Below are 26,397 nucleotides of genomic sequence, written 5' to 3'. Positions count from 1 at the left end.
CTGATTCGTCCAGTTAAAGGCCAGAAAGTAAATATGTACTTTAGGATCCAGGAAGTCTGGATCCTGGTCCGCTGGTGCTGCCTTCAGGGACCGTAGGAAATATTATAGAGACAGAATGAATAAAGATTGATTTGTCATTTTTAAGCAAATAAATCACAAGAAAACCTATTCATGTTGACTAAATCTATTCCAGTATGTTCTGTGTTCCTTATATGTTGATTCATTATTATTTTTCACTTATTTTAGTAATTTTGAGGGGAAAATGACAGACTATTTATGCTGCATTTATTGTCTTGTGTGTTTTATGCACATGCTGAATGTAACCATGTTCTGTTTATGTTTTTATTTTGTAAGCTTTATATTGTTCTAGAGTAAACATTTTGGAAAACTAGCATGAAATTGTGCAAACATGGTTATTAACATGTCACACATTTAAAGAGCATGTATTCTTGTTCAGTGAAAGTTTTATTTTTCCATCTTTTCCAGTGTGTTTGTTGCTTTTATTTATTGATTTATTAGGATTTTTTTAGCTTATTTTTGTAATTTAACTCTGCTTTTTTTAAACATTACATTTCATTTGTGGTACTGCAGCTGTAGATAAAAAAAATTATTAGCTTTGATTCAGTGTGTTTTACTCTGTTTAAATGTTTGTGCGCTTTAAGTTTCAGGTTTTTTTAAGGATTGACAGTGAAATAATTGAACATTTATGCTGCTTTTTTTTTTAATTTTTCATTTATGTGTTGCTGAATGTGGCCTTTTTCTTTTTAGGTTACTATTTGATGTTGTTGTTTTTATTTTGTAAGCTGGTTGTGAAGTTTTATTTTGTAAGTGGGTCAATATTTTTGAAATTTTCCATTCAAATTGTGCCAAAAATGGTCATTTGCATGTTGCAGATTTACATTTTTCTTCTTGTTTCAGCACAAAACAGAGACTAATTTGTTGTAGCTGAATAATATGCGTTGCATTTATGGTCATTTATCATTTATGTGCTGCTGAATGTGGCCATTTTTTGTTTATGTGGCTTTTTTGATGTTTTTATTTTGTAAACTTGTGAGGTTTTTATGTTCATATTTTGGAGAATTATCATCCAATTGTGCATAAATTAGCATTTACATGATGCACATTTACCTTATTTTCATGTTTCAGCACAAAACAGGTTCAAATTGTCTGATTTTTATTTCTATTTCTGACTTTTGTTGATGTTTTGGCTTCTTGTGAGTCCTACACAAGCTCATTTTACGTTTTATTTTGGCTAAAGTGAGTATATGAAAGGTAAGTTTATGAGTATTTAGGCGTATTTTTTTATTTTCTAATGGGCAAACAAATATTCTACTATAATCTCAATAGTACACAACTACAGAGTGAGGCTTGCTGAGGCTCCAAGCAGCTTTATTAGTCGTGTTTGAGTTTTCCGAGCGGCTCCTGAACGCAGCAGCGCAGCAGGTTTTTATCCTCGACGCGGATCCTGCGGACAGGAGGCGGTTTGAGACGCAGAAATGGGAAACTCAGACACCAAACTTCACTTCAGGAAGGCGGTGATCCAGCTGACGACCAGAACTCAGGTCGGTTTGTGGTTTTTTTTAGAGCTGGAATGAAAAAAACCCAACAAAAACTGCGTGTGTTTGAGCTTTAAACGCAGCTGGTGGAGATAAAGTTACCAGATGGCAGCAAGAAGCGGAGCTCAGATCACAGAAAATGGAGAGAAAAACACGAAAAACAGTCAAATCAGAGCAGAAATGACGATTTACAAACAAGCACAAACATTTCTCGTGAAATGTTGATATTTATTCAGTTTTTTCTGCAGATTTAGGGACCAAAATCGCTTGTTTTGGATTTAAGATCATTTAAATTCTCCATATTCACGTTTATCTTGTAAACGGTTCCTAATTATCTTGAATTTGTTGCATTTGGATTAAAAAAATGTTGAATTTATCATCAGTTTTCAGTCATCAGTGAGTCTGTGCAGCAGCAGGTGGATTTAAGGTGGAGCTGAACTATCAGTGAAACTGAACCAGCTGTTCTGTCACTATAATCGATCAATATTTGGAGTCAATTTTCAATCAAAGATGGTAAATATTTAATTTTTCTGCATGAAAGCCTGATAGTCTTTGGTTTTACACTGTTTCATCAGACAGAACAAGACATAAAACCTGTTAGTTTGGGTTGTTTCTGGACGTTGAGACCAAACAATAGTCAATAATCTGAGAAACTAATCAGAAAATCAATCAATAATTAAAATGGTATTAGAAAGAACATTAATCAATAAAGTTCCAATAATTTTTCAAGCAAAAATACCAAATATTTGGGGATTTAAAGCTGCTAGTTTGGACTTTTTTCCAGTACTTTGTGACATTTTAAGCACAATCGATCAATAATCTGGGAGATTATTTAGCTGATTAATTGATTTGTCAGTTAATAGAAAATTAATCATCTTTTGTCAAGTAAAAATATTAAATATTCTTTATTTTTATATGAAATAATCATGAATTTCTTTGATTTTTTCACTGTTTGTCGGACAAAACAGGACATTAAAACTGTTATTTTTGTCCATTTTTCAATCTTTTGCCCAAACGCTTAATCAGTTATTTGAGAAACTAATCAGCACATCAATAAATAATGAAAATAACAATTACTGCAGCCCTAATGTGGATTTTTAAACTATTTATTTTAATTCCGAGCCATTCTTGTGAAGATTTTCATATCTGACACTCAGATTTTTACATTTAGAGCTGAAATGATCAATTAATCAATTAGAATTAAGCAGCTGCTTTGTGGACAATCAGTGGATTTTTAAATTACTTTTCAATCAAAAATCATAATAATATTAATATTTTTTGTATGATAAGTCAGGCTTTAAGGGTGGTTCACTGTCGGAAAATTTAAAGATGTAACTCATAAATACACTTAAAAATAATAAAACAACAAGGTTTTAATCAACAATAAACGACTCAAAAACTGAGAAAATTGATCTTGCATCCTGATTTCATTTGACTTTATTTATCATTATTATTATTTATATTATTTATTGTGGGTTATATATGAAACATCGGCTGCAGGGTTGTGATTTTCCCGCCATGTTAAAACACTGATATTCTGTGTTTGCTGATGTTTTGTTGTTTTTTTTCTGTCCTGCAGCCTGTCGAAGCCTCAGACGACGTGTTCTGGGATCAGTTCTGGGCCGAATCCTCCACAGCCATGCAGGATGTTTTCGCTCTGGTTCCTGCTGCAGAGATCAGAGCTGTGAGGGAAGAATCCCCGTCCAACCTGGCAACCCTCTGCTACAAGGTAGTCGACTCAGAGGGATCAGAACTGAGCGTATAATCCACTTGCTCCTGTCGTCAGTTTTCAGTTTTTGGATTCATGTTTGAGATTTGCTCAACGGTGCACTTTATTTTTTGCAAAATGTGTCGAGCTGTCACTGGATAACTCATTAAATTCTGTTTGTTTTGTTTTTTTAACACCAAAACCATCATAAATCATCTCAGGGAAGTTTAAATGGTCAGATCAAGATCTTCCTTCCTCTTCACCCTCATCCCAACCAGTCGAGCCAGATATCGACCTCGACTGGTTGGGGTGAGGGGGAAGAGGAGGGAGAACAGTGAGAAACATTAAATACAGTAAAACAGAGAGGTCTGTGAAGGCAGTGACAGCAGTTTATCGGGAGAGAAGACTTCACAGGAAGCCTCCCAGCAGTAGCAGAATAACTAAGGGATGGTTCAGAGTCACTTCTGCAGCCATAACTATAAACTTTATCTAAAAAGTAGCTTCATCTTTAATCGTAGAGACGGTTTTGGCCTCCTGAATCCAAACTGGGAGCTGATTCAATAGCAAACTAAATGATCTACCTCCCAGTTTGCTTCTGGAAACTCTTAAGTCTTGATTAAGACCAATTAATTCCATGTCTACAAGGATCTGCCTGAGGTAAATTTCATGAATCCACCCAAGTCTGCAAGAATTGCCTTGAAATTTGTGATTGCGCTGATTGACTGCAAGTACATCCTCCAAAGCAAATGGTGCTTAGATCAAATGCTGGGTCTAAAGAGAGACTGTACAAGTGGATTCTCTATCATGAAAAGCAGCATAATTAAAGTTCAGTTGATTTGTTTGCTTTATATAAAAAGTGGTGAAACTCAGGGGGAAATTCTAAATTCTGTAGATTTACAACTTCTTTACACTTTTGTTCAATTTTCCTGATGAAACACACGATTAGCTCAAAAATGCTTTGTTTTTATGCTTTCTTTGTCTAAATATCGGTGTACTTCAATCGCTTTTTAAAAAAAATCTGAAGATAAAATGTGTTAAACAGCACATTTTAGGGTTTAGAAGGTGTTACAAATATTTAAAATTTTGTTCTGGGGCAGTCAGAGGAAGCAGAGGCAGGCATCTTGAAATGCACAAAAGATTTTACTTTATCATCAATAACTTTAATACCTGTCTGCTAAATGTGGCCCCTCAGCAAAAATATGTAGCCCCTGACAAAAGACAAGTGAAGATTATGCCAAAATTTTTATATGATTTGCTTTAAGTCTGCTGCAGAACGAGGCCCAGTTATATCTGTCATGAGATCCAGTAGTTTAATGAAACCCTCGCTGTAAACTCTCTGCACTGTCAGATGTTTGAGGCTCTGCAGGACGTCTTGCGTCAGACGCTGGTCGTTGCAGATTCCCGTCTGTCGCTTTACAGCAGCTTTTGTTCATCCTGGAAACAGTCGAGATGAAGAATGCAGCTGTTTGTTGTTCCCACACTGTGAACCAAAGGTGATTTATAGAAACACCGAGCAGATGGAGCAGCACAGGAGATTCCCGAAACAAGCAAGTTTTCAAACTGAAAGCAAGCAAAAAACACACCTTTATAATTTACCAAAGATTATAAAATAAGCAACTGACATGCAGGACAAAAATAAAGCACATTAGGATGGCCAAGTGACTAAAAATACACAAAAAAACTGTACAGGAATCCTGAAATCAAACTCCCCCCAAGAAGCCGGTTTCAAAATTTACAAGATATAAAATTACAGCTGCAATAATTTACAGATGTTGAACAGACATGCAATCAATTCTTGTAGCAGCATCATTGATTTTGTCATGTTTTAAAGCAAAAATGTCAAATATTTGCTGGTCATATTTGAGGATTTGACATATTTTTTCTTTGTAAATGACAGTAAATGGAATATTTTGGAGTTTAAAGCAGTGGAACTAAGAAAACCAGATATTTAAAGATGTTAGGAAATGGATTTTCTGACATTTTTTGTATAAAACAATTAGAATCATGCATTAATCTATAATAAAAGTTATCTTTAGCTGCAGACCTAAATAACAATTTTAAAGAGAAGGTTCCAAGGATAGAATTGCATTACTATTAAACCGACAACTAAATAAGGAAAACATGGTTTTACGTGTGATGATCACACATCAGATGCTGCTCTGAAGAAGACTGCAGATGCAGTCGAAACATGTCAGCAAGGTAAAACCATACTTTCCTTATTTAGTTGTCGGTTTAAAAGTAACACAATTCTATAATAAACAACAAAATGAACATAATCCAATTAGGTTCCAAGGATACACAAAATTCAGTGAGATTAATCTATCACACTGACATGTTGTTGTTTTTCTAGCTGGTTCTGCATTTATTGTCATATTAATAGAACATCTAACACAAGAATTTCCTTCAGGATTAATGAAATTCTGTCTCATTCTGTTCCTCAGGCAGTGGAGCGTCTGGTCCAAGGCGCCGACTCCGGCTGTCCGTCAGAAAAAGAGCGTCAGATCGTGGTGAACTGCACTCGACTCCTCACCAGGATTCTTCCATACATCTTCGAGGACGCCGACTGGAGAGGATTCTTCTGGTCCACCGTCCCTGGAGCTGGAAGGACAAAGGTACCGTCAGATGTTAGAGGTGGTTCAGGTACTAGGAGGACAGGAAATTCTGGTACCAGGAGAACAGGCAGTTCTGGCACCAGGAGAACAGGACATTCTGGTACCAGGAGAACAGGAAGCTCTGGCACCAGGAGGACAGGAAGTTCTGGTACCAGGAGAAAAGGAAGTTCTGGTACCAGGAGAAAAGGAAGTTCTGACACCAGGAGGACAGGAAGTTCTGACACCAGGAGGACAGGAAGTTCTGGCACCAGGAGGACAGGAAGTTCTAGTACCAGGAGAAAAGGAAGTTCTGGCACCAGGAGGACAGGAAGTTCTAGCACCAGGGGAACAGGAAGTTCTGGCACCAGGAGGACAGGAAGTTTTGGCACCAGGAGGACAGGAAGTTCTGGTACCAGGAGAAAAGGAAGTTCTGGCACCAGGAGGACAGGAAGTTCTAGTACCAGGGGAACAGGAAGTTCTGGCACCAGGAGGACAGGAAATTCTGGTACCAGGAGAAAAGGAAGTTCTGGTACCAGGAGGACAGGAAGTTCTAGTACCGGGGGAACAGGAAGTACTAGTACCAGGAGAACGGGAAGTTCAGGCACCAGGAGGACAGGAAGTTCTAGTACCAGGGGAACAGGAAGTTCTGGCACTAGGAGGACAGGAAGTTCTGGCACTAGAGGAACAGGAAGTTCTGAAAGAGTCTCTGAGGCTGTTTCTGCTGCAAGAGATTAATCTTTCAGGAAGTAATAATCGATAAGTTAAATTACAAACTCACCTCAGTGTGGTGTATTAGAAGCTGTAGTTACACCTCCAAAGCCTTTCCTGTTCTGTCTTCTTGCTTATAATATTTGACTAATTTTAGAACAGATGAACAAAGTAGTTGCTTAATCAATAGATATCCTCACAAAGAAGTGAATGTTTGCATCAAATTTCATGAAATATATCAGAGAACAGTTCTAATACAGCTGCAAATAAAAGTAAACCGGCTCACCTTTTAAAATTAAACATTTCTTGAGCATTTTACTTCTTTATAGTAGAACATGTGGAGGTTCAAATACATCATGAATATTCATGTGAGCTGGTTCTCAGTATCAGTTTGTGTAAAATGTGTTGGAAGCAGCACATGGAGGAACTTTATCCATCTGCAGACAGTTTGAAGAGTTTAATCTGTCAACTCTGAGCAGATCTAAAGCTCTTTGATATTTGCAGCCATGATGAAGTGATTTTCTGAGACCACATCTTCCTCTTCCTCCTCTTCCTCCCCCTGACGGCTGCCTCCTCTCTGGTTACCTGGTCTTCAGGGGACCACTATCCAAACACTGCCCATATTGTATCTCCCCAAACCTCCAGGCCGGTGGCTGAATTAAGGAGGGATTGAATGTCGGTTAATGAAAGTGTGGGACTGAAGTAAAGAGCAGCAGGTGGAACCGACTGATGGGCTGTTTGGATGAATTCAGTCTGTTGTTCTGCAGGAAACACTGACCTTATAATATAATATAATATAATATAATATAATATAATATAATATAATATAATATAATATAATATAATATAATATAATAAGTATGAGCTGACTAATAAAACAACAGTATGAGCTGAACAGTTTTTTACAGCTGGGGAAGTAAACATCTGTAATGTTGATGCTGCTAAGTGGTTTTGATTTCTTACATTGGACTGTAATATTTTTAAAGATACACAACACAGCTAATTTGCTACTACATTAGCCAAAACAAGATAATGGTAGTTGCTCCATAAGCCTAAAGAATATATTGCTGGTTGCTACCTTAGCCTATACAAGAAAAGGTTAGCTCTTTAGTTAGCTTAAACAGGATACAGTTAGCTGCAACTAAGCTGCTAATTTGCCTCAACAAAACCAAGATAGCTGCTACATTAGCCTAAGCAAGATAACGTTAACTACTCCTTTAGCAAGTATAATATTGGCTTCCAAATTAGCCCAAGCAAGATAAGGTTAGGTGCTAAGTCAACCTAAACAAGACAATGCTAGCTGCTATGTTTTCTGAAGCAAGATCATGTTGGCCACTACTGTAGCCCAAACAAGATAATATTTGTTGCCATGTTTGCCTAAACAAGATAATATTGCTGTTAGCCTAAGCAAGATGACATTAGTTGTTAGTTAACCTAAAAAAGACAATGTTAGTTGCTACATTTGCTAAAGCAAGATAATGATAGCCACTACTATAGGCTAAGCAAGAAAACATTGGCTGTCACAGTAGCCTAAATAAGATAATATTGGCTGCTATGTTAGTATAAACAAAATAATTGCTGCTATGTTAGCATAAGCAAAATAAAATTATCTGCTGCATTGGTCTAAACAATGTAATAATTGCAGCTACATTAGCTCTAAACAATATTTAGCTGGTAGTTAACTTAGTTTAAACCTGGTAAGGTGAGTTATAAAGCTAGCTTGAACAAAGTTCTGTTTCACGCTATATTAGGCTAATCAGGGAAATGTTAACCACTTCTTTAGCCTAAACAAGACAATGGTTGCATTTACTTCAGCCTAAAGAAGATAGAGTCAGCTGCTACATTGACATAAACAAGATTAGGTTATTCAGAACAAGGCAATGTTAGGTGCTACTTTAACTTGAACATGATAATATAACTGCTACCTTAGTGTAAACAGGTCAACAGTAGCCACTATGTGAGCCTAAACAAGATAATGATAATAGCTGTTAGCCTAAATGTTAGCTACTAACTTAGGTAAGATAAAGTTTGCTGCTATGTTAGCCAAAACTACATAATGTTAGTTGAAATGTTAGCTGCTATTTTTGCCTAAACAAACTGGCACAAAGTTTTGGTTCTCGTTAGATCTTATGCTATACGCATCTTTAGATGGACCTTTAAGTACATAAAATTCATCTTTAACATATTTACAAAGCACCACAAAACACCAAAGTTTTGCACAAAACATGCGCAGCTTACCATGTATGAAACAACTATAATCAACTCAACTGATCTCTTTATCCTGCAGCGTTTGGATGAAGATGCAGATGACGATGAAGCCCGACCGCTGGCTGAATCCCTGCTGCTGGCCATCGCTGACCTGCTCTTCTGTCCAGATTTCACCATCCAGAGCCACAAGAAGAGCAGCCCGGTGAGTCCACAACCCAAATACATCACACTGTGACGGGCCTCAGTGACTCACAGTACAGGATTTTTTTTTGCTGACTGAGATAATATTATGAAGTCTTGTTACTTAAATTGAGTATTTCCTGTTATGAATAATCAAAAACAAATCCTTCACAAAGACTCAGACCCCAAAGTAGAAACTCAGTGCAACAAAAGCGAATCCACTTGACACAAAATTGAGTGCCGCTGTGATTTTAATCAGTCTAACTGTATGAACATGGGTATAAACTGAGCAGTGAACAGCAGAACTTTATCAGTTTTGGACATATGGATTTATTCTATCTGCATGTCTTCATCATGGCTCCACATGGAAAGACATTACTAAAGGACTGTGAGGCTTCACAAAAATGGAAGAGGATACAGGAAGGTCTGTAACCAACTAAAAATTAGTGAAGCACAGTTGTAGCAGTAATCAGAAGGTACAGAAGGAGCCGTAGTACCACTAATCATGGCAGCAGCAGTCATCCTCCTTAAGTGACTCCAAGGACAGTGAACTGCTTTCACTTTTTATTTGTGAAAAACAGACAGTAACTGCTTCAGATTTGCTACAGGGGTAATCAATGAAAATCAGAGCTTCTGTGAACCTCAGACAGTGTGAAGGACACTTTATAACACCAACCTGTATGGACAGAAGACAAGAAAAACACCCTGATTGCTATCCGGCACACAACTTTAAGATGAAACTTTGCTAAAGAACATAAACAAGAAGCCTGATGAATCTTGGAATCACATTCCTTGGTCACATGAAGATTAATTTGTTGGGTCAGATTGAGTCCAGCATGTTTGGTCTGAGCCAGACCACAACTTCCACAGTGAATGCATAGTCCTGACAGTGAAGCATGGAGGTGGGAGTGTGATGACATGGAGCTGCATGAGTGGAAAAGGTGTTGGGGAGATGATATTTATAGATGCACCAAGAATGTCTATGGATAAACCAAAATACTGGCTGACAAGATGACTCCCGGTCTGCAGAAGCTTGGCATAGGAGATCTATTCCAGCTTGATGACGACCCAAAACACAAAATCACAAGAGTTTCTAATGAAAAACAAAGTGAAAACTGCTTCCTGGACAAGTATGTGGCTCAGCTTAAATCCAGTAAAACACCATTGTCACACAGTGATGTCACACAAGACATTTGAGTCTTATAAATGATTCCCAAATTGTTGTCATTCTTCCTTAAAGACTCTTTCAACCATTCATAAGGAAGCCAGCTTCAGCAGAGTGTTTGCTTCATTTTAACCCTGAACCTGCAGCAGTGTCAACACTTCACTGCTTGTATTAAAGAGGTTAAACTCTGTTACTCAGCCCTGCGGCAGCTCCAGTTAGCGCCGTTATCACCTTCACAAAACCCTCTCAGCCGGTAGCTCGGGTTAATGAGTGACTGTGAGACAGACGGAGGAGTGGCCATGTTTGAACAGGGTGGACGCTTCTTAACTCTGCTCAGCAAACACTCGGGAGGCTGGAAGGTGATCTGCTACGACCTGATCGCTGCTTGTTCCTCGCCATCACCCGAGGAAACGTTAAACTCCGTGAAATTGTGCAGCAGAAGGTGGAAAATGTCTGCCGGCTGTAATTTGTTCCCACCTGCCTGTGTGACCTGTGAAGCAGACGTGCTCACAGAAATACTTTACTGAAGGACGCTGAGCATCATATTGGGTGTTTAATTGTCAGTGAGGATTTGGAGATCAAAAGGCATCAGTCTTGACTTTATATAGATGTTTACTGTCTTAGTCTTTGTTAAAGTGTGGCTTTTATTTAACATGGATTACAGAAATTTAGTTCCAAAGTTTCTGCTGCTTGACCAAAGTACAGCAACTGAATACATTTTCATTCCCTGGCATTGAAATTAGATTTGTAAAATTCATTACAAACAGAAACTGTTCACTAAATCATTGTCCAGACCTCAAAGTAGAAGGTTTAGGTCATAGTGGGCTTGTGGTAGAAAGTAGTTCATGTTTTATCATCTGGACAGGTGTCATATTGTCTGGTCTGTTCTGGACTGAATTTTGGCTGTGTATTGTCTGGACTGATGTTCTATTGTACTGTCTGCTCTGGCATAAATTCATCTGGTCTGCTCTGGTCTAACCTCATATCATCTGGACAAGTATTGTATCGTCTGGACAGGTATCAAATCGTCTACTCTGGCCTTGTATCATCTGAATTGATATCGTGCATTCTGAGCTAAACTGGTATCAAATCATCTAGTCTGGACTCATACTGTATCATCTACTCTGGCCTCATGTCATCTGGTCTGGAATGAAATCGTATTGTCTGCTCCGGCATTGTGTCATCTGGTCTGGTATTGTATGATCTGGTCTTGCATCATTCGGTCTGGTCTGGATTGGTCTTAAATCATCTCGTCTGCTTTGCAGTGGTATTGTATCGCTTAGTCTGACCTTGTAGCATCTGGACTGGTATCGAACCGTCTACTCTGGCCTTGTATTGTCTGAACTGGTATCGACTCATTTGGTCTGGACTTGCATTTAATAATCTATTCTGACCTTGTATCGTCTAGTCTGGACTGGTGTTATGTCTTCTGCTCTGGCATCATATCATCTGGTCTGGGATTGTATTATCATAGTAGGACAAACCTGATGGGTTGCAACCAGAAAAGAAAAAATCTGTTACACAGAATCATGCTCACTATTCAAGTTTTTATTACTTTCACCTTTTTCTTTCATAAAATCCTGAATATTGTGTTATTCATTCAAATAAACCAAAACAATCTCAGATCGTTTAGTTGCCCTGCGTATTAATATTGTAACGGCAGATGAAGATCCGTGAAGTCCGTTGGTTTTCGGAGCTCGTTGGGTTCGGTCTGAGCAGCCGTGAACTCGTGGCTCGCTGTCCTTTTCTGTCAGTTCGCTGATGAGAACATCTTCAGCAGCTTGTTCCATGTTTTCATGAAGCTATCAGAGCCAAGGTGTTGCTGCTGATAGTGTCAAAGAGCTTAGTCCACTTGTTAAACCACGAGGAGGTGAGAACAGAGTGTCTGGACACAAAGAACTGACACTGAACTACTTTATAGGACTGACAAAGGAGTCTGGAGTCAATTTTATAAAAAAAAAACTTTAGACCGAGTGTTAAATATTACAGTTTATAAAAACAGTGAGCCATTAAAAACAGTAAAAATAGAGTCTTAACGTTGCTTTGTGTTGGTTTTTCTGACAGTTAAGTCCTGGGTGTTGCTTTCAATCCATAAATGCATCAAAAACTTATTTCGTCTGTTTCAACCTTAAAAGAACAAATATTTAGTGCCTTATATGTCACAAAAAAAACATTATTTACCATTCATTTGCTGCTAAACTGGATTTTTGTTGTTGATTATTCTACAGATTTGCTTTCAGTTTGTCTTTTATTCCATAAAATATCAAAAAATATTGAAAAATATGCACTAGAGGTAGGTCAGATTCAAAAAATATTGAATTTATTTAAGGAAATCAAACAGAAAATTAGTAATTTCACACATTTTAGAAGCTATAGCGAAGGACTGTTTGGTTTTTTTAATTGCTTGAATATGAACTTAAACAATTGTTTGATCAAACTAGTTAAGAATTAATTTTTTATCAGCTCAATAATTCAGAAACTTTTTTTTTTTGCTGTAAATTACACCTCAGTGGACAGACTGGTGCTAATCTGCTGTACTTTTAATATTTACTTATGTTACTAATCGGGTTAAAAGGGCAACTATTCTAACACCCCATGTTTACTCCAGGTAATTTTGACTACAAAAATTGTTACTTTACATTTTTTTTCAACCAAAGTATAATATTTGGACACATTATCCATCATCTGTCTTGTAATTTAGTCTGATTTAGGACTATTTGCTTCAGTTTTTCCATATTTCCAGTGAACTACACACAGTTACTCTGATAACTGATTTTCCTAATGCGCAAAATGTGAACAAATATATATTATTATATTATTAGTCACTGAAGCCCAAATAAACACATTAAGTTTTTAGTTTAAAGGATGTAATTCACATCTGACAAGGTGATAATAGAGAATATTGATTATTCCAACACACCAGAGGGTTAAAAAAAAAACAAAAACACATTATCTTTTTAAAAATCGCCAAAATGAAACCACTTATCACAGAATAATCCGATTTCCAACTTTCCAATGGTTCCTGAACTACTCGTGTGCTGTTCCATTAGGAAAAACAAGCAAATCTAACCTTAAAAACTGCTAATTATTCAAAATCTTTTTTTCTAGTCATATCATTTAAGAATTAGCTGTTAATTCCAGCTTTAGAGGACTTGAGTGGATTATATTTAAGGTATTTTCTGTCCTGCAGGATTCAGCCGAGGACATTCGATCCATCGACAGCTGTGAATACATCTGGGAGGCCGGAGTCGGATTCGCTCAGTCTCCTCCGCTGAACTACGTCCACGACCTGAACAGGTGAGGCTGTTTTCACCTGTCTGTGGGTTAGTTAACAGAAACCTGAACTAGGATATCTTTTATTTTCTGTCTTTACTAAATCAAACAACCACAGCCACACGAAGCTGTTATCAGTGAATCTACTGCAGGTCATCTTGGGATTATTTTGACAGACGTGATGATATTAGACCTGATTATAGCAGGAATGGCTTTTGTTAAGATTTATTTTTACTGAAAAAGTACATAAAAATGTTGATGTTTTTGCGGCTGTGAGAGCCTTGTTGCCAGTTTGGTTCATATTGATTAATTTCTCAGCCTTAAATGAGAGTTTATAGACAAGTAAATGCAGCTTTTATTCTTTTATTTTGGTCTTTTTTCACCCTGTTGGCTGCCTACAGACAGATATAATTATAGATAAATGTGTATTTTAGCTTGTTTGTTTGCAGCCTCACAGAGTCCGTGAAAGTATCTGAAATAAGCTGAATTTAATTAACATTTTGCTGATGTTGATCTGTCTTCTGTGTGTTTGTGTTTTGAGGACGGAGCTGCTGAAGCTGCTGCTCACCTGTTTCTCTGAAGCCATGTACCTGCCTCCTTCCTCTGACAGTAAAACCCTCAATCCCTGGGTCTCCTTCTTCTGCTCCACCGAGAACAGGTAGCTTATAAATGATATAAATACATGGTGTTCAATATAAATACATGGAGTTAAATATAAATACATGGAGTAAATATAAATACATGGAGTAAATATAAATACATGGAGTTAAATATAAATACATGGAGTTAAATATAAATACATGGAGTAAATATAAATACATGGAGTTAAATATAAATACATGGAGTAAATATAAATACATGGAGTAAATATAAATACATGGAGTAAATATAAATACATGGAGTAAATATAAATACATGGAGTTAAATATAAATACATGGAGTAAATATAAATACATGGAGTAAATATAAATACATGGAGTAAATATAAGTACATGGAGTTAAATATAAATACATGGAGTAAATATAAATACATGGAGTAAATATAAATACATGGAGTTAAATATAAATACATGGAGTAAATATAAATACATGGAGTTAAATATAAATACATGGAGTAAATATAAATACATGGAGTAAATATAAATACATGGAGTAAATATAAGTACATGGAGTTGAATATTGAGTTTAAAGAGACTTTAATGGAGATTTTGTCATTAGATTAACTTAACAGTTCGCTGCAGTTCAATGTTGTTTTTATTCTACAGCTTTAGTTACTGTTTTCTTTATAAATGGAGGTTTTATGTACAACAAATATGTACAAACTGCAGCTCGTCACAGAGCTGCAATTTGTTATGACGATTATGAAAATGTATTTTTCAGCAGTTTTAGGTCAATTTTCAGTATCTTTGCTGTAATTTTCCTTCTTTGCAGTTGTTTTACATCTTTCTTGAACATTTTGTCCATTTTTGTGGTTGTTTTTTCCCTATTTGTGGTTGTTTTGTGCATTTTTATGGTTGTTTTGTTTCTATTTGTGTTTTTTTGTGCATTTTTGTGTCTTTTTTCCTTTTTGGGGGTGTTTTGTGTCTCTGTGGTTGTTTAGTGTCTTTGTGGTTGTTTTTTTTCATATTTGTGGGTGTTTTATACATTTTTGTGGTTGTTTTGTGTTTCTCTGTGGTTGCTTTGTGTCTCTTTGTGATTGTTTAATACATTTTTGTGGTTGTTTTGTGTCTTTTTGTAGTTGTTTTGTGCATTTATGTGGCTGTTTTATGCATATTTGTAGTTGTTTTGTGCATTTATGTGGCTGTTTTATGCATATTTGTGGTTGTTTTGTGCATTTTTGTGGCTGTTTTATGCCTGTGGTTGTTTTGTGCATTTTTGTGGCTGTTTTGTGTCTGTTTGTGGATAATTATGCAGTTTTGTGGTTGTTTCTTTGTGTTTTTGTTGTTGTTTTGTTTCTTTGTGTGGTTGTTGTTTGCTGTTGCTGTTCATGCCAGGTTGTTGCATGTTGTTGTCATTTTGTGGTTGTTTCATGGTTGTTTTGTGTCTATTTTTGGTCATTTTGTGTCTCAGATTTTTTTTTCTTCATCTCTTTGTGATTGTTTTTTGAGTCTATGGTTAGTGTCTGTGTTTTGTTTCCTCTCTTTGTGGTCTTTTTATGTCTAATTTTGATCATTTTAAGTGTCTTTGTGATCATTCTTCCTCCCTGCACTTCTTTTATGTGTTTTTGTGGTCGTTTTACATCATTGCATGATCATTTTTAGTCCTCTCTGTGGTTAATCTATAGTTTTCTTGAGTCGCTTGAATCATGCTCAGCCGTCGTAGGATTAGGTTTTATAGGACTGCTGCATTCTATTCTATTCTATTCTATTCTATGCCAGGTTAAAATATACCAGAGTTAAAGTTCACCATATTTGAAACAGTGAAATATTGCAGGATTTTGTTCTCTCCCGCTTGGTTTTGGCATTTCTTTCATGAGGGCGTCCAAAAGCTGCAGAAAAGTCGTTCTTTTCATGGTTCTAATGGTGCCAGAGCTTCCTGTAGGTATCTGCATGTAGGATATTTATGGTTTGTCGCTGCCAGTTCAGGTTCTGAGTGTCGACATGTTTCCTGGCAGGAGAAGCTGCCTGAGAGTCCGAGAACAATGCGTCTGTGTAAACGGTTGACATTATAGAGTGTGGTAGGTCAGAATAAACTACAGGGGTAATAACTGCCCTTCAGCGGGGCACTAGAGGACCACCCATCCATCATGCTGACCTCCAGCGTGTCTCCTGTCGTCCAGACATGCTCTGCCTCTCTTCACCTCCCTGATAAACGTGGTCTGTGCCTACGATCCGGTCGGCTTCGGGTTCCCCTACAACCACCTGCTGTTCTCCGACTCCCGCGAGCAGCTGGTGGAACAATCCATCCAGATCCTTATCGCCACCCTGGAGCACGAGGCCTCGTCGGCCTCCAGCGCCGCCCTGCAGGCCCTGGACGAAGCTACAGCTTCCCCCGCTGATGAGGAGCCGGAGGTACACCAGACTGTGGATGCATAACTCATTTTATTCCATTATTATGCTGCTTTTCAGTCATTTTGTGTGTCTTTGTGGTCTGTTTGTGTCTTTTTGCTTTAATTTTGCATATCTCTGTGACTGTTTTATGTATCTTTAAGGTAGAGTTGTTTTTGTTTAGTTTCATTTTGTTGCTTTTTGTGGTCTGTTTGTGTCTTTTTGCTTTAATTTTGTGTATCTCTGTGACTGTTTTATGTATTTTTGAGATAGGGTTGTGGTTTTTTGTTCCATTTTGTTGCTTTTTGTGGTCTATTACTTGTGTCTCTTTGTGGCCGATTTCTGTCTCTTTGTTTTAAATTTGTTTCTCTTTGTGGTCATTTTGTGTCTCTTTGTGATAGATTTGTGTTTCTTTGTTTTAGTTTGTTACTTTCTTTGGTCATTTTCTGTCTCTGTGGTCGATTTGTGTCTCTTCAAATTCATTTTGTTGCTCTTTGTGATTAATTAGTCTCTGCGACTGTTTTGTGTCTCTTTGTGGTTGATTTGTGTCTTTCTGATATACCTTTGTTCTTTTTGGTTGATTTGTGTCTCTTTCTTTTGATTTTGTATCGTTGTGGTTATTTTCTGTCTCTTTCTGGTCGTTTTGTGTCTTTTTGTTTTAATTTGTTGCACTTTGTAGTCATTGTGTGTCTCAGTAAACATTTTGTGCCACTTTCTCATCAATTTGTGTCTTTGAGACTGTTTTGTGTCTCTGTGATTGAATTGTGTCTGTTTAAATTTTGTGGTCGATTTGTGTCTCTTTGTGGTCATTTTGTGTCTCTTTTTGGTCATTTTGTGTCTCTTTGTGGTCATTTTGTGTCTATTTTTTAGTCATTTTGTGTCTCTTTGTGGTCATTTTGTGTCTCTTTTTGGTCATTTTGTGTCTCTTTTTGGTCATTTTGTGTCTCTTTTTGGTCATTTTGTGTCTCTTTGTGGTCATTTTGTGTCTATTTTTTAGTCATTTTGTGTCTCTTTTTGGTCATTTTGTGTCTCTTTGTGGTCATTTTGTGTCTATTTTTTAGTCATTTTGTGTCCCTTTGTGGTCATTTTGTGTCTCTTTGTGGTCATTTTGTGTCTCTTTTTGGTCATTTTGTGTCTCTTTTTGGTCATTTTGTGTCCCTTTGTGGTCATTTTGTGTCTCTTTGTGGTCATTTTGTGTCTCTTTGTGGTCATTTTGTGTCTCTTTTTGGTCATTTTGTGTCTCTTTGTGGTCATTTTGTGTCTCTTTGTCGTGTATCTCCTACCAGCCCCTTCAGACCGGTACTGAACCCACAGTGTGAAAGAATAATTTATTTTATTTAGTGAAGATAAAACACTAACTCATAATGAATCTGGTGTTTTGCAGCCAACTGGACCTGATAATCTTTTTGTGAATTATCTCTCCAGGATCCACAGGGAAGAGGTAATAAAAAACAAAAAAACATTTATCTGTAAACAGTTCAGGAGGTTTAAGTTTGTTTCTTTGTCTTCATCAGGACCTCAGCTTCATCCTCAAAGGTCTTGCTCGGCTGCTCAACAACCCTCTGATCCAGACCTACCTGCCTCGATCCACCAAGAAGATCCAGTTTCACCAGGAGCTGCTGATCCTCTTCTGGAAGTTCTGCGACTTCAACAAGGTCTGAGGCCAACAAACAAACAACGTGGACGAGCTTCTGGGGTTAAACATCTGTAGTGCAGAACAAAATCTGTCTTACAGTAACTTTAGAGAACTCAAGATTAGTTTTTAAAACCGACTTTGCATCTATTTGAACCAATGTTCCGTTGTGGTAATTTTTTTCTTCTTGTTTCATTTACGTCTATTTTTTTGGTCATTTTGCGTCTCTTTGTGGTTCTTTTGTTTGTCTTTTTGCATGGTTTGCGTCAGTTTGTGGTTATTTTGTGTCTCTTTGTGGTTGTTTTGTGTCTCTTTGTGGTTGTTTTGTGTTTCTTTGTGGTTGTTTTGTGCTTCTTTGTGGGTGTTTGTGTCTCTTTGCGATTGACTGCCTCTGTTTGTTTTGTCTCTTTTTGTGGTTGTTTTGTGTCTGTGGTTGCTTTACATCTCTTTGTCATCATTTTGTGTCTCTGTCGTCATTTTGTGCTTCTTTGTGGCTATTGTGGTTCAGCTTGTGGTCATTTTGAGGTTGTTTTTGAGTCATTTTATTAATATTTTTGTTTATTTTTTACTTTCAATGTCTCCACGTGGCTGTTTATTATCCTTCTGTAGTCATTTTATGCCTTTTTGGTGGATTTATGTACCTTTTTGGTCATTCTTTCTTTCTGCCTCCTCATGGTCATTTTGAGTGTTATTATGGGGATTTTTATATCATTTAGTTATTGTTTTGTCACTTTGTGATCATTTTTTGGGTGATTTTATTTTTCTTTTAGTTTACCTTTTACATTTAGTGTTTAATATCCTTCTGTAGTCTTTTTTTTGTCTCATTTTGGTGGTTTTATGTCTTTGTTTTGTCACTTTCTGGTTATTTTACATCACAGTTTGATAGTTTTCCCTCCTTGTAGTAGATTTGTGTCTCTGTAGTTGCAGCATTAAGCTCAAGGAATGATGTTGATGTACAGTAGCACAGCATAAGAAGCTCTTTTAGGATGTTAATCTAATGTGACTAGTAGTGCTACCTAGCTGCTAGTTTTTGATCATTTTTGCAATTGTGAACTGCAGACGATTGCATCATAGCAGAAGAGTTAAAGCTTCAACACGCTCACTTTGTTGTGTTTGTATTTTTTAGAAGTTCCTGTTCTTTGTGCTGAAGAGCAGCGATGTTCTGGACATTCTGGTTCCCATCCTGTTCTACCTGAACGATGCCAGAGCAGATCAGTGTGAGTCTGAAACGTTCACCGTAGCACTGAGGCTAAAGATACACTCAGAGATCCTCATCGTCTGATAAAGACTCTGTGTTTATGTGAATCTACAGCTCGTGTCGGCCTCATGCACATCGGTGTCTTCATCCTGCTGCTGCTCAGCGGAGAAAGAAACTTCGGAGTCCGTCTGAACAAACCGTTCACCCACCGAGTGCCCATGGACATCCCAGTTTTCACAGGAACCCACGCCGACCTGCTCGTCGTGGTGAGAAGATTCTGACACATGGAGGCAGATTTATAGTATTTTAACTTTAGCATTCAGTTTTTGAAAATTAAAAAACACAGAATTCCCTTTTAAGCTTATTATTCATATGTCAGAATGCTAATAAAGTAAAGACATCATTGTTTATGTTGTACATTTTAAACAACCAAAGCTGTGCAGAGTTGGTTTGTTAATGTTAATTTCGTAGCTTGCTAACAAGCTTAATTCAACATATTAGCATAACAACACACTAAATGTTGCAAGATAAACATTAGCATTAATATTCAGTAGTTGTTAACATGCTACGATATCTTTTAGCCTCAACATTTAGCTTCAGAAAAGGAAAAGTTTAACATATTTGCACACCAAAAGCGCACCAGTGCTAACATGCTAACATGCCAATGTGCTGAGACGTCAAATGTGACATGCTAACATTGACTTCTTAATAACTCACTTACAGAGGTCAAGCTATTTTAACATGCTAAACGTATGTGCTAAACAATAGCATTTTAATCTATGATTGTTAACCCTAATATATGCTAGAAGTTACATGCTAGCATGTGTTTTGGGGTAATTTTGTTTGTTTTTACGTTTGTTTCATGTCTCTTTGTTGTCATTTTGCTTCACTTTGTTATCCTTCTGTAGTCATTTTATGCCTTTTGGTCGTTTTGTGTGTCTTCTTGGTCATTTTTCCTTCCTTCAGTTGTTTAAGCCTCTTTGTGGTCATTTTGAGTGTCATTGTGTTGGTTTTATGTCACTTAGCACGTTTTACAGTAATTTTGCTTGTCTTTACATTTGTTTTATGTCCCTTTGCTGTCATTTTGATTCACTTTTTGGTCATTTTATAGTGTTTTGGGGGTTGTTTTTGTGTCTGATTTTGTTTACTTATTGTCTTTTTGTGGTTGTTACACCTCTCAGTGGTCATTTTGTGTCCTTTTGCGTCATTTTCTGTCTCTTTCTTTATGTTTTGTGTCTTTTTGTTGTTGGTGGTGGTTTTACATCTATTTGTCATCATTTTGTTTCTCTGTTGTCATTTTGTGCCGCTTTGTGGCAATTTAATGTGTCTTTGTTGGCGTTTAGTGTCTCTTAGTGGTCTTTTGTGTCTGCCTTTGGTCTTTTATTCTCTTTGAGGATATTTTATAGATTTCTTGGGCCATTTTGCGTCAGTTTTTGTTAACTTCGTGCGACTTTTTGGTTGTTTTGTGGTTCTTTTTACATCATTTTCTGTCTTTGTTCTGTGTCTCTGTCCTTGTTTTTCATCTGCTTGTCGTCATTTTGTGTCTCTGTTGTTATTTTGTGCAAATTTGTGCTATTTTAGTGTGTCTTTGTTGATGTTTGGTGTCTCTTAGTGGTCTTTTGTGTCTCTCTGTGTTGTTTTAGTGTCTTTTGAGAATGTTTGTAGTCATTTTTTGATCATTTCGTGTCTCTTTGTGATTGTTGTTTGCAGTCAGTATTTTTCCTCTCTAAATAGCACCATCCTGTAATTATTCATTTTGCTTCTTCATGTTTAGATCTTCCACAAAATCATCACCAGTGGACACCAGCGTCTGCAGCCTCTGTTCGACTGTCTGCTCACCATCATAGTGAACAGTGAGTATCAGTGAAATGCTGCCACCTACTGGAGGAGAAAACCAACTGTTAAGATACTTTTTCAGCTGTTTGTGCCCCAACAGTTTCTCCGTACCTGAAGAGTCTGTCCATGGTGGCGGCCAACAAGCTGCTGCACCTCCTGGAGGCCTTTTCTACGCCCTGGTTCCTCTTCTCGGCCCCCCAGAACCACCACCTGGTCTTCTTCCTGCTGGAGGTCTACAACAACATCATCCAGTACCAGTTCGATGGTGAGGACACTCAGGTGAGCTCATCAGTAAAACATTTCTCAGTCCAGTACATTAAAAGTCTAAACTCTCCTCTCAGGAAACTTTAATCTGGTTTACGCCATTATCCGGAAGAGAAACGTCTTCCATCAGCTGGCCAACCTGCCGTCGGACACGGCGTCCATTCAGAAAGCTCTGCAGAAGAAGAAGAAGTCTGGGATCTCCAGGACTAACTCCACAGAGAAAGGATCCATGGAGGGTTCTACGCCTGCTGTACCTGCAGAACCCGGCACCCTTAAAGCCAGTTTAGAGGCAACTCCAGGTGGGTCAGATCATCCAACCAGCAGCAGCTATTTAAGAACTTCGCAAAGTTTCTAAAAACCTGTGAGATGTTGACTCCGCTTATTTTTGGACGGTGGTTCTGAAATGTCTGTAGTTTGGTCCTTAAGGTGAGAAGATGAATATGAACCTGTAGCCAGTCGTTCCTCAGCTTAGATTAGCATTAAGACTGTAAATAGAAGAAAACAACCAGCCTGAGTCTGCCTGATTGCACAGACGCAGAAAAAAATGACCTTTTTAAAATACTGAGCTTTATAAATACAGCACAGAATGACCAAAATGAAAGAAAACAACCATAAAGACATGTAGAATGACAGCAAAGAAACACTAAATTACTAAATTAAGACACAAAAAGACCATAATCTGTTCCAAAATAATCAAACTGAGACACTAAATGGCCATAATGACACACAGAACAATTGAAAAGAGATGTTAAACAGTCATAAAGATATGAAAAATGCCCAAAATAAGACACAAACAACCAGTAAGAGATGCAAAACAAACAAAATGAAAACAATCAGACACAAAACAAACTATACGTGAAGCAACCATAATGACTATGAAGAGATACAAAATAATCCTTATTAGACACCAAAGGACCAAAATGAGACTCAAAACAACCATTTAGAGATGAAAATTAACTTAAATGACACACAACAAAAACCTAAAATGACATACAAAATAATCAAGCAGATGGAAAACACCAAAACTGAGGTGCAAAATAATCAAAATGGGACAAAAAACAACCATCAAGACGCATACAATGACTCTGACAAGGTACAAACCAATCCAAATCAGACACACAATTGCCAAAATGAGATGCAAAACAACCATAGAGAGACACAAAATCCTCATAAACCCACACAATATGACCATAAAGGCATTTAGAAACCAGAAAGAGACAGAAAATCACTAAAATAGGGATGCAAAACAAGAGGAAAGCCTCATCAAACAACTACAAAGCATTTAGAATGAGGAAAAACACTCCTTGTTTTTTAGTCTGATGGTTCGCTTGTAGGACAAACTTTGGCCTTTATACACGTTGATATAAAGGTGGCTCATTGTTTTATAACACATCCAGACTAGCGGTTTCCCTCTGCTACGTACAGTCATAAGAATCTCTTTATTAAACTCCCTACAGGAAAGTCAATACAAAATGTGGAACTACTCCTTTAATGTCCACATTAATGAACTCATCCACAGTGAACTTGTTTCCCTACAGGCTGACAAAGGTTGTATTGTTTCGTGTGTTGCAGGAATCGATAAGATCACAGAGAAGTCTCAGGTGAGTGTTGATGGTACGATGGTCGCTGTTCCTCATTCAGATCCTCCTCAGACGCCTTCAGACAGAAACATCGGAGCTGCAGCCAGCGACACTGAGTCCAACTCAGAGAGAGACCAGGAGGTAAATCACACCAGTCATCACTCAGAGTCAGTTCAGGTGTTTGTTTCTGGAGTTACAGCGTTTTATTCTGCTATCAGGTCGACCACACAGAGTCGGAGGCAGCGAGGAGTCGACTGTCCAGCGTCTCATCGACGGCAGCCTTCAGCGCTAATCCAGACTGGGTGAGGACGATTCTTCTGCTGCTGAACTTCTTCTGAACTCTGCTGGTTTCTGTCATGTGAATCCTTCATCTTCTACCTGTTCTCAGGTGTTGTCATGGAAAACCAGACTTCCTCTGCAGACCATCATGAGGCTGCTGCAGGTTCTGGTTCCTCAGGTGGAGAAGATCTGCATCGACAAGTAGGACATTACACAACTTTGAAACCAAAACTCAAATGAGCAGCAGGTAGAACTGTCAAAGTACTTTAATAAGGAAGATACTATAATTAACTGTAGCACCATTAAACATCTCATTTCTCCTATTTGTGGATTATTTCCTAATAATAGTTCTCAGATCTACGTTTCTATGATGCAGACATTAGTTTTGTAGATTAGAGAAGTCCTAATCAAGTTGTGGTGTTTTTTTTTTTTGCTCCAATTTGAGTAATTTAAGATTTAGTATCTGCTGATACCTAGTCCCAATATGATACCATTCACCTAGATAATACACACTTTAAGTAATATTGTAGATTAACTGTAGTACCTGCTTGTTCCACCAAGTGGAGCCTCATAGTGTGTAATGCCGTAGCGACCAGACGCGATGGTCATTTCAGTGTTGGCAAGAAAAGACTATCGTTGGGGATTAGCTAGTAAACGGGAACCAAAGAAAATAAAGAGACACTAAACTGAGACACAAAGGAGCCATAAAGTGACACAGAACAACACATAGAGATAAGAAAAATGACCAAAATGAGACACAAACAACCATTTAAAAATGCATCATAAGCAAAATGACACACCAAAAAAAAAAAAAATCAATTAGCCACAAAATGACAGAAAACAAAGAGAAAGCGACAGAGCAATGAATATATCATAAATAACCAAAATGAGACAGAAACAACCATTTAGAGATGCCAAATAACCAAAATGACTCACAAAATAATCAACTTGACACTAAATTGCCAAAAACGACACACCATAAAACATTGAAAGGTGTTAAATTACCATAAATGGATGAATAATAATCAAAATCGACGCAAAATAAAATGTCTATAATAGGACACAAACTGGCCCCATTATAACTTGTCTATGTTTGGATACCATTTGATGCCTCTTTCCATATAATACACGCCTCAAGTGTTATAGATCAGCTACTTGGTCGCGGCACCAAGCATAGAGCATTGTGGGGTTTAACTAGTAAAGGGGCACCATGACAAAGACTTCTGTGAGTCTTTATGACCTCCAGTCAGCACATATATGTTAAATCAAGCCAGAATCAATGAGGATAACACATTTATATCCCATTGGCATAAGTAATGACTACCTTTGTGATCCATATCATGTGTTTGTGACTTAAAGTAGTAACAACAGCACAGGACAAATGTCTAGTAAACTCAGCTCGTAAAACAAATGAATCACTTCTGGCTGATGATACTGCATTTATCAAGAGTATTTAAAATGCTCACCTGTGTAACAGCATATGTAAACAAAGGATTTGGCTCAGGTTTGCGGATATTGATCAGTTAGAAGTTGCCCTGATCAGACATCTCTACTGTAGACGCTGTCATCCACCCGTTCAGGTCATTTACACCCAGGTGAGATCAGAGTTGTTGTTGTTTTTAGGGGTTTGACAGACGAGTCAGAAATCCTGAACTTCCTGCAGCACGGTACGCTGGTCGGCCTCCTGCCGGTTCCTCATCCCATCCTGATCAGGAAGTACCAGGCCAACGCCGGCACCGCCATGTGGTTCCGCACATACATGTGGGGAATCATCTATCTGCGGTAAACACACCTGTAGCAAATCAGCTCTGGTTCATCAAAAAGAACATCTCAAATAATCTCTTATTCCTCTACAAATGAAGTCACTTTTACTACTTATGTGTTTCTCATTACAGATGTACATAATTTATTTCAGATATATGCAGCTGAATATGACTAGTTATAGTTCCAGTTTCAGATGCCTACAGTTTTATTTTAACTAATCATGATTCTAGTTCAAGATGTCTTTTATTTTGCTCAGTTAAACGTATGTACTTTTAAAATGAAGTTTGAACTGGTCAGAATGATGCTGCAGACATCACAAACTTTGTCAAAATGTAGGTACAGATATGTTGACATTGAGTTTTGACTCTGTGAAATGACTTTACATATTTCTTTTGTTAAGCTGTAAACTACAGCAAGTCAGAGGTGACTTGTTTTGCCAACATACTATAGCTCTGCAGTTGTAACTGCATAAAACAGGTTGTTTTACCTGCATGTCAGAGTAGCCTGAAGTCGAAATTCTCGTACATTTTGACCACTAGTCTCTGATGAATGAAGATCTAGTTTTGCACAACAGTTCAGATTAGTCATAGTGACGTTAGAGATATCTGCAACTATTATTCTGACTCAGCCAGATTGTTTTTGCAGATATCTTTAACCGTAAACAATTTAACTATGCCTAGACAATATTGTATTTTTAATTCCAGAAAGTCAAAGAGTTTAAGCTGTCTGCTGTACTAACCTGTTGTCTATTAAAGTCACATTTAAACACTTTTTATTTCAGTCAGAAATATTTTGCTGTTTTTGTTGAATCTTAACGAAGTCTCATCTTTTGCTGCAGAAACGTGGATCCTCCGATCTGGTACGACACCGACATCAGGCTGTTTGAGATCCAGAGGATTTAGAGGAACTACTGAGTGGATTCTGTTTGTTGTCTTCACTCTTAGTAGCAAAACAACAACAATAAACATGGAAGTTTATCCTCCTCACACCTGAACTGTGACTAAAACTCAGAGGAACATCTCACATCTCAGTCAACTTATACAAATATGAAGGATGTCAACAAAATGGTCATTAGATCTCAAACATTCATGACATTTTTTGAACATTAATTTGTCCATTTTGCCAACAATAAGAGTATTTTAGGTGATAAAATGAAGTATTTACATATGACGGCACGTCTGAAACTCTTCACCTTCAATGCAGACTGTAAGTATTTGGACAGTTGAAAATGTTCTTCAGGTTCTGTGCTGCAGCACATTCAGCCTGAAATAAAACAGTGATTCTACATTAAAGTGCCACGACTCAGCTTTATCTTAATGGGTTGAGTTCAGTTTACAAAGAACTGTACAGGAAAAATTGTTTAGAGGTTCAAAAGGAATTCATCACCACTGGAAACTGTCCTTGTTAGTCTTAGTTGTGTACAAAGGACTTCACATGTGGCTTAGAGAGTTTTTATGAACTAAAAGT

At 37.5% G+C, this 26,397-nt stretch overlaps 1 protein-coding gene across 1 annotated transcript; it reads left to right on the top strand.

Annotated features, from left to right (window-relative positions):
- Positions 1–1,402: 1,402 nt before the first annotated feature.
- On the top strand, positions 1,403–25,916 carry hid1b (HID1 domain containing b). Its single transcript, XM_023275102.3, has 19 exons — positions 1,403–1,562; positions 3,136–3,285; positions 5,706–5,876; positions 8,851–8,973; positions 13,307–13,413; positions 13,931–14,047; positions 16,169–16,400; positions 17,761–17,817; positions 17,891–18,031; positions 19,136–19,226; positions 19,322–19,473; positions 20,982–21,060; positions 21,144–21,308; positions 21,385–21,606; positions 22,880–23,028; positions 23,106–23,189; positions 23,276–23,367; positions 24,790–24,948; positions 25,769–25,916. Exons 1-19 carry the CDS (start codon positions 1,497–1,499, stop codon positions 25,830–25,832), a joined length of 2,421 nt encoding a protein of 806 aa, XP_023130870.2. The 5' UTR covers positions 1,403–1,496; the 3' UTR covers positions 25,833–25,916.
- Positions 25,917–26,397: the final 481 nt, after the last annotated feature.

The sequence above is a fragment of the Amphiprion ocellaris genome, chromosome 18 (genome assembly GCF_022539595.1).
Source record: "Amphiprion ocellaris isolate individual 3 ecotype Okinawa chromosome 18, ASM2253959v1, whole genome shotgun sequence".
Taxonomy (NCBI): Eukaryota; Metazoa; Chordata; class Actinopteri; family Pomacentridae; genus Amphiprion; species Amphiprion ocellaris.
The sequence above is the reverse complement of the archived record's forward strand: the minus strand, read 5'-3'. Positions and strand labels throughout refer to the sequence as shown.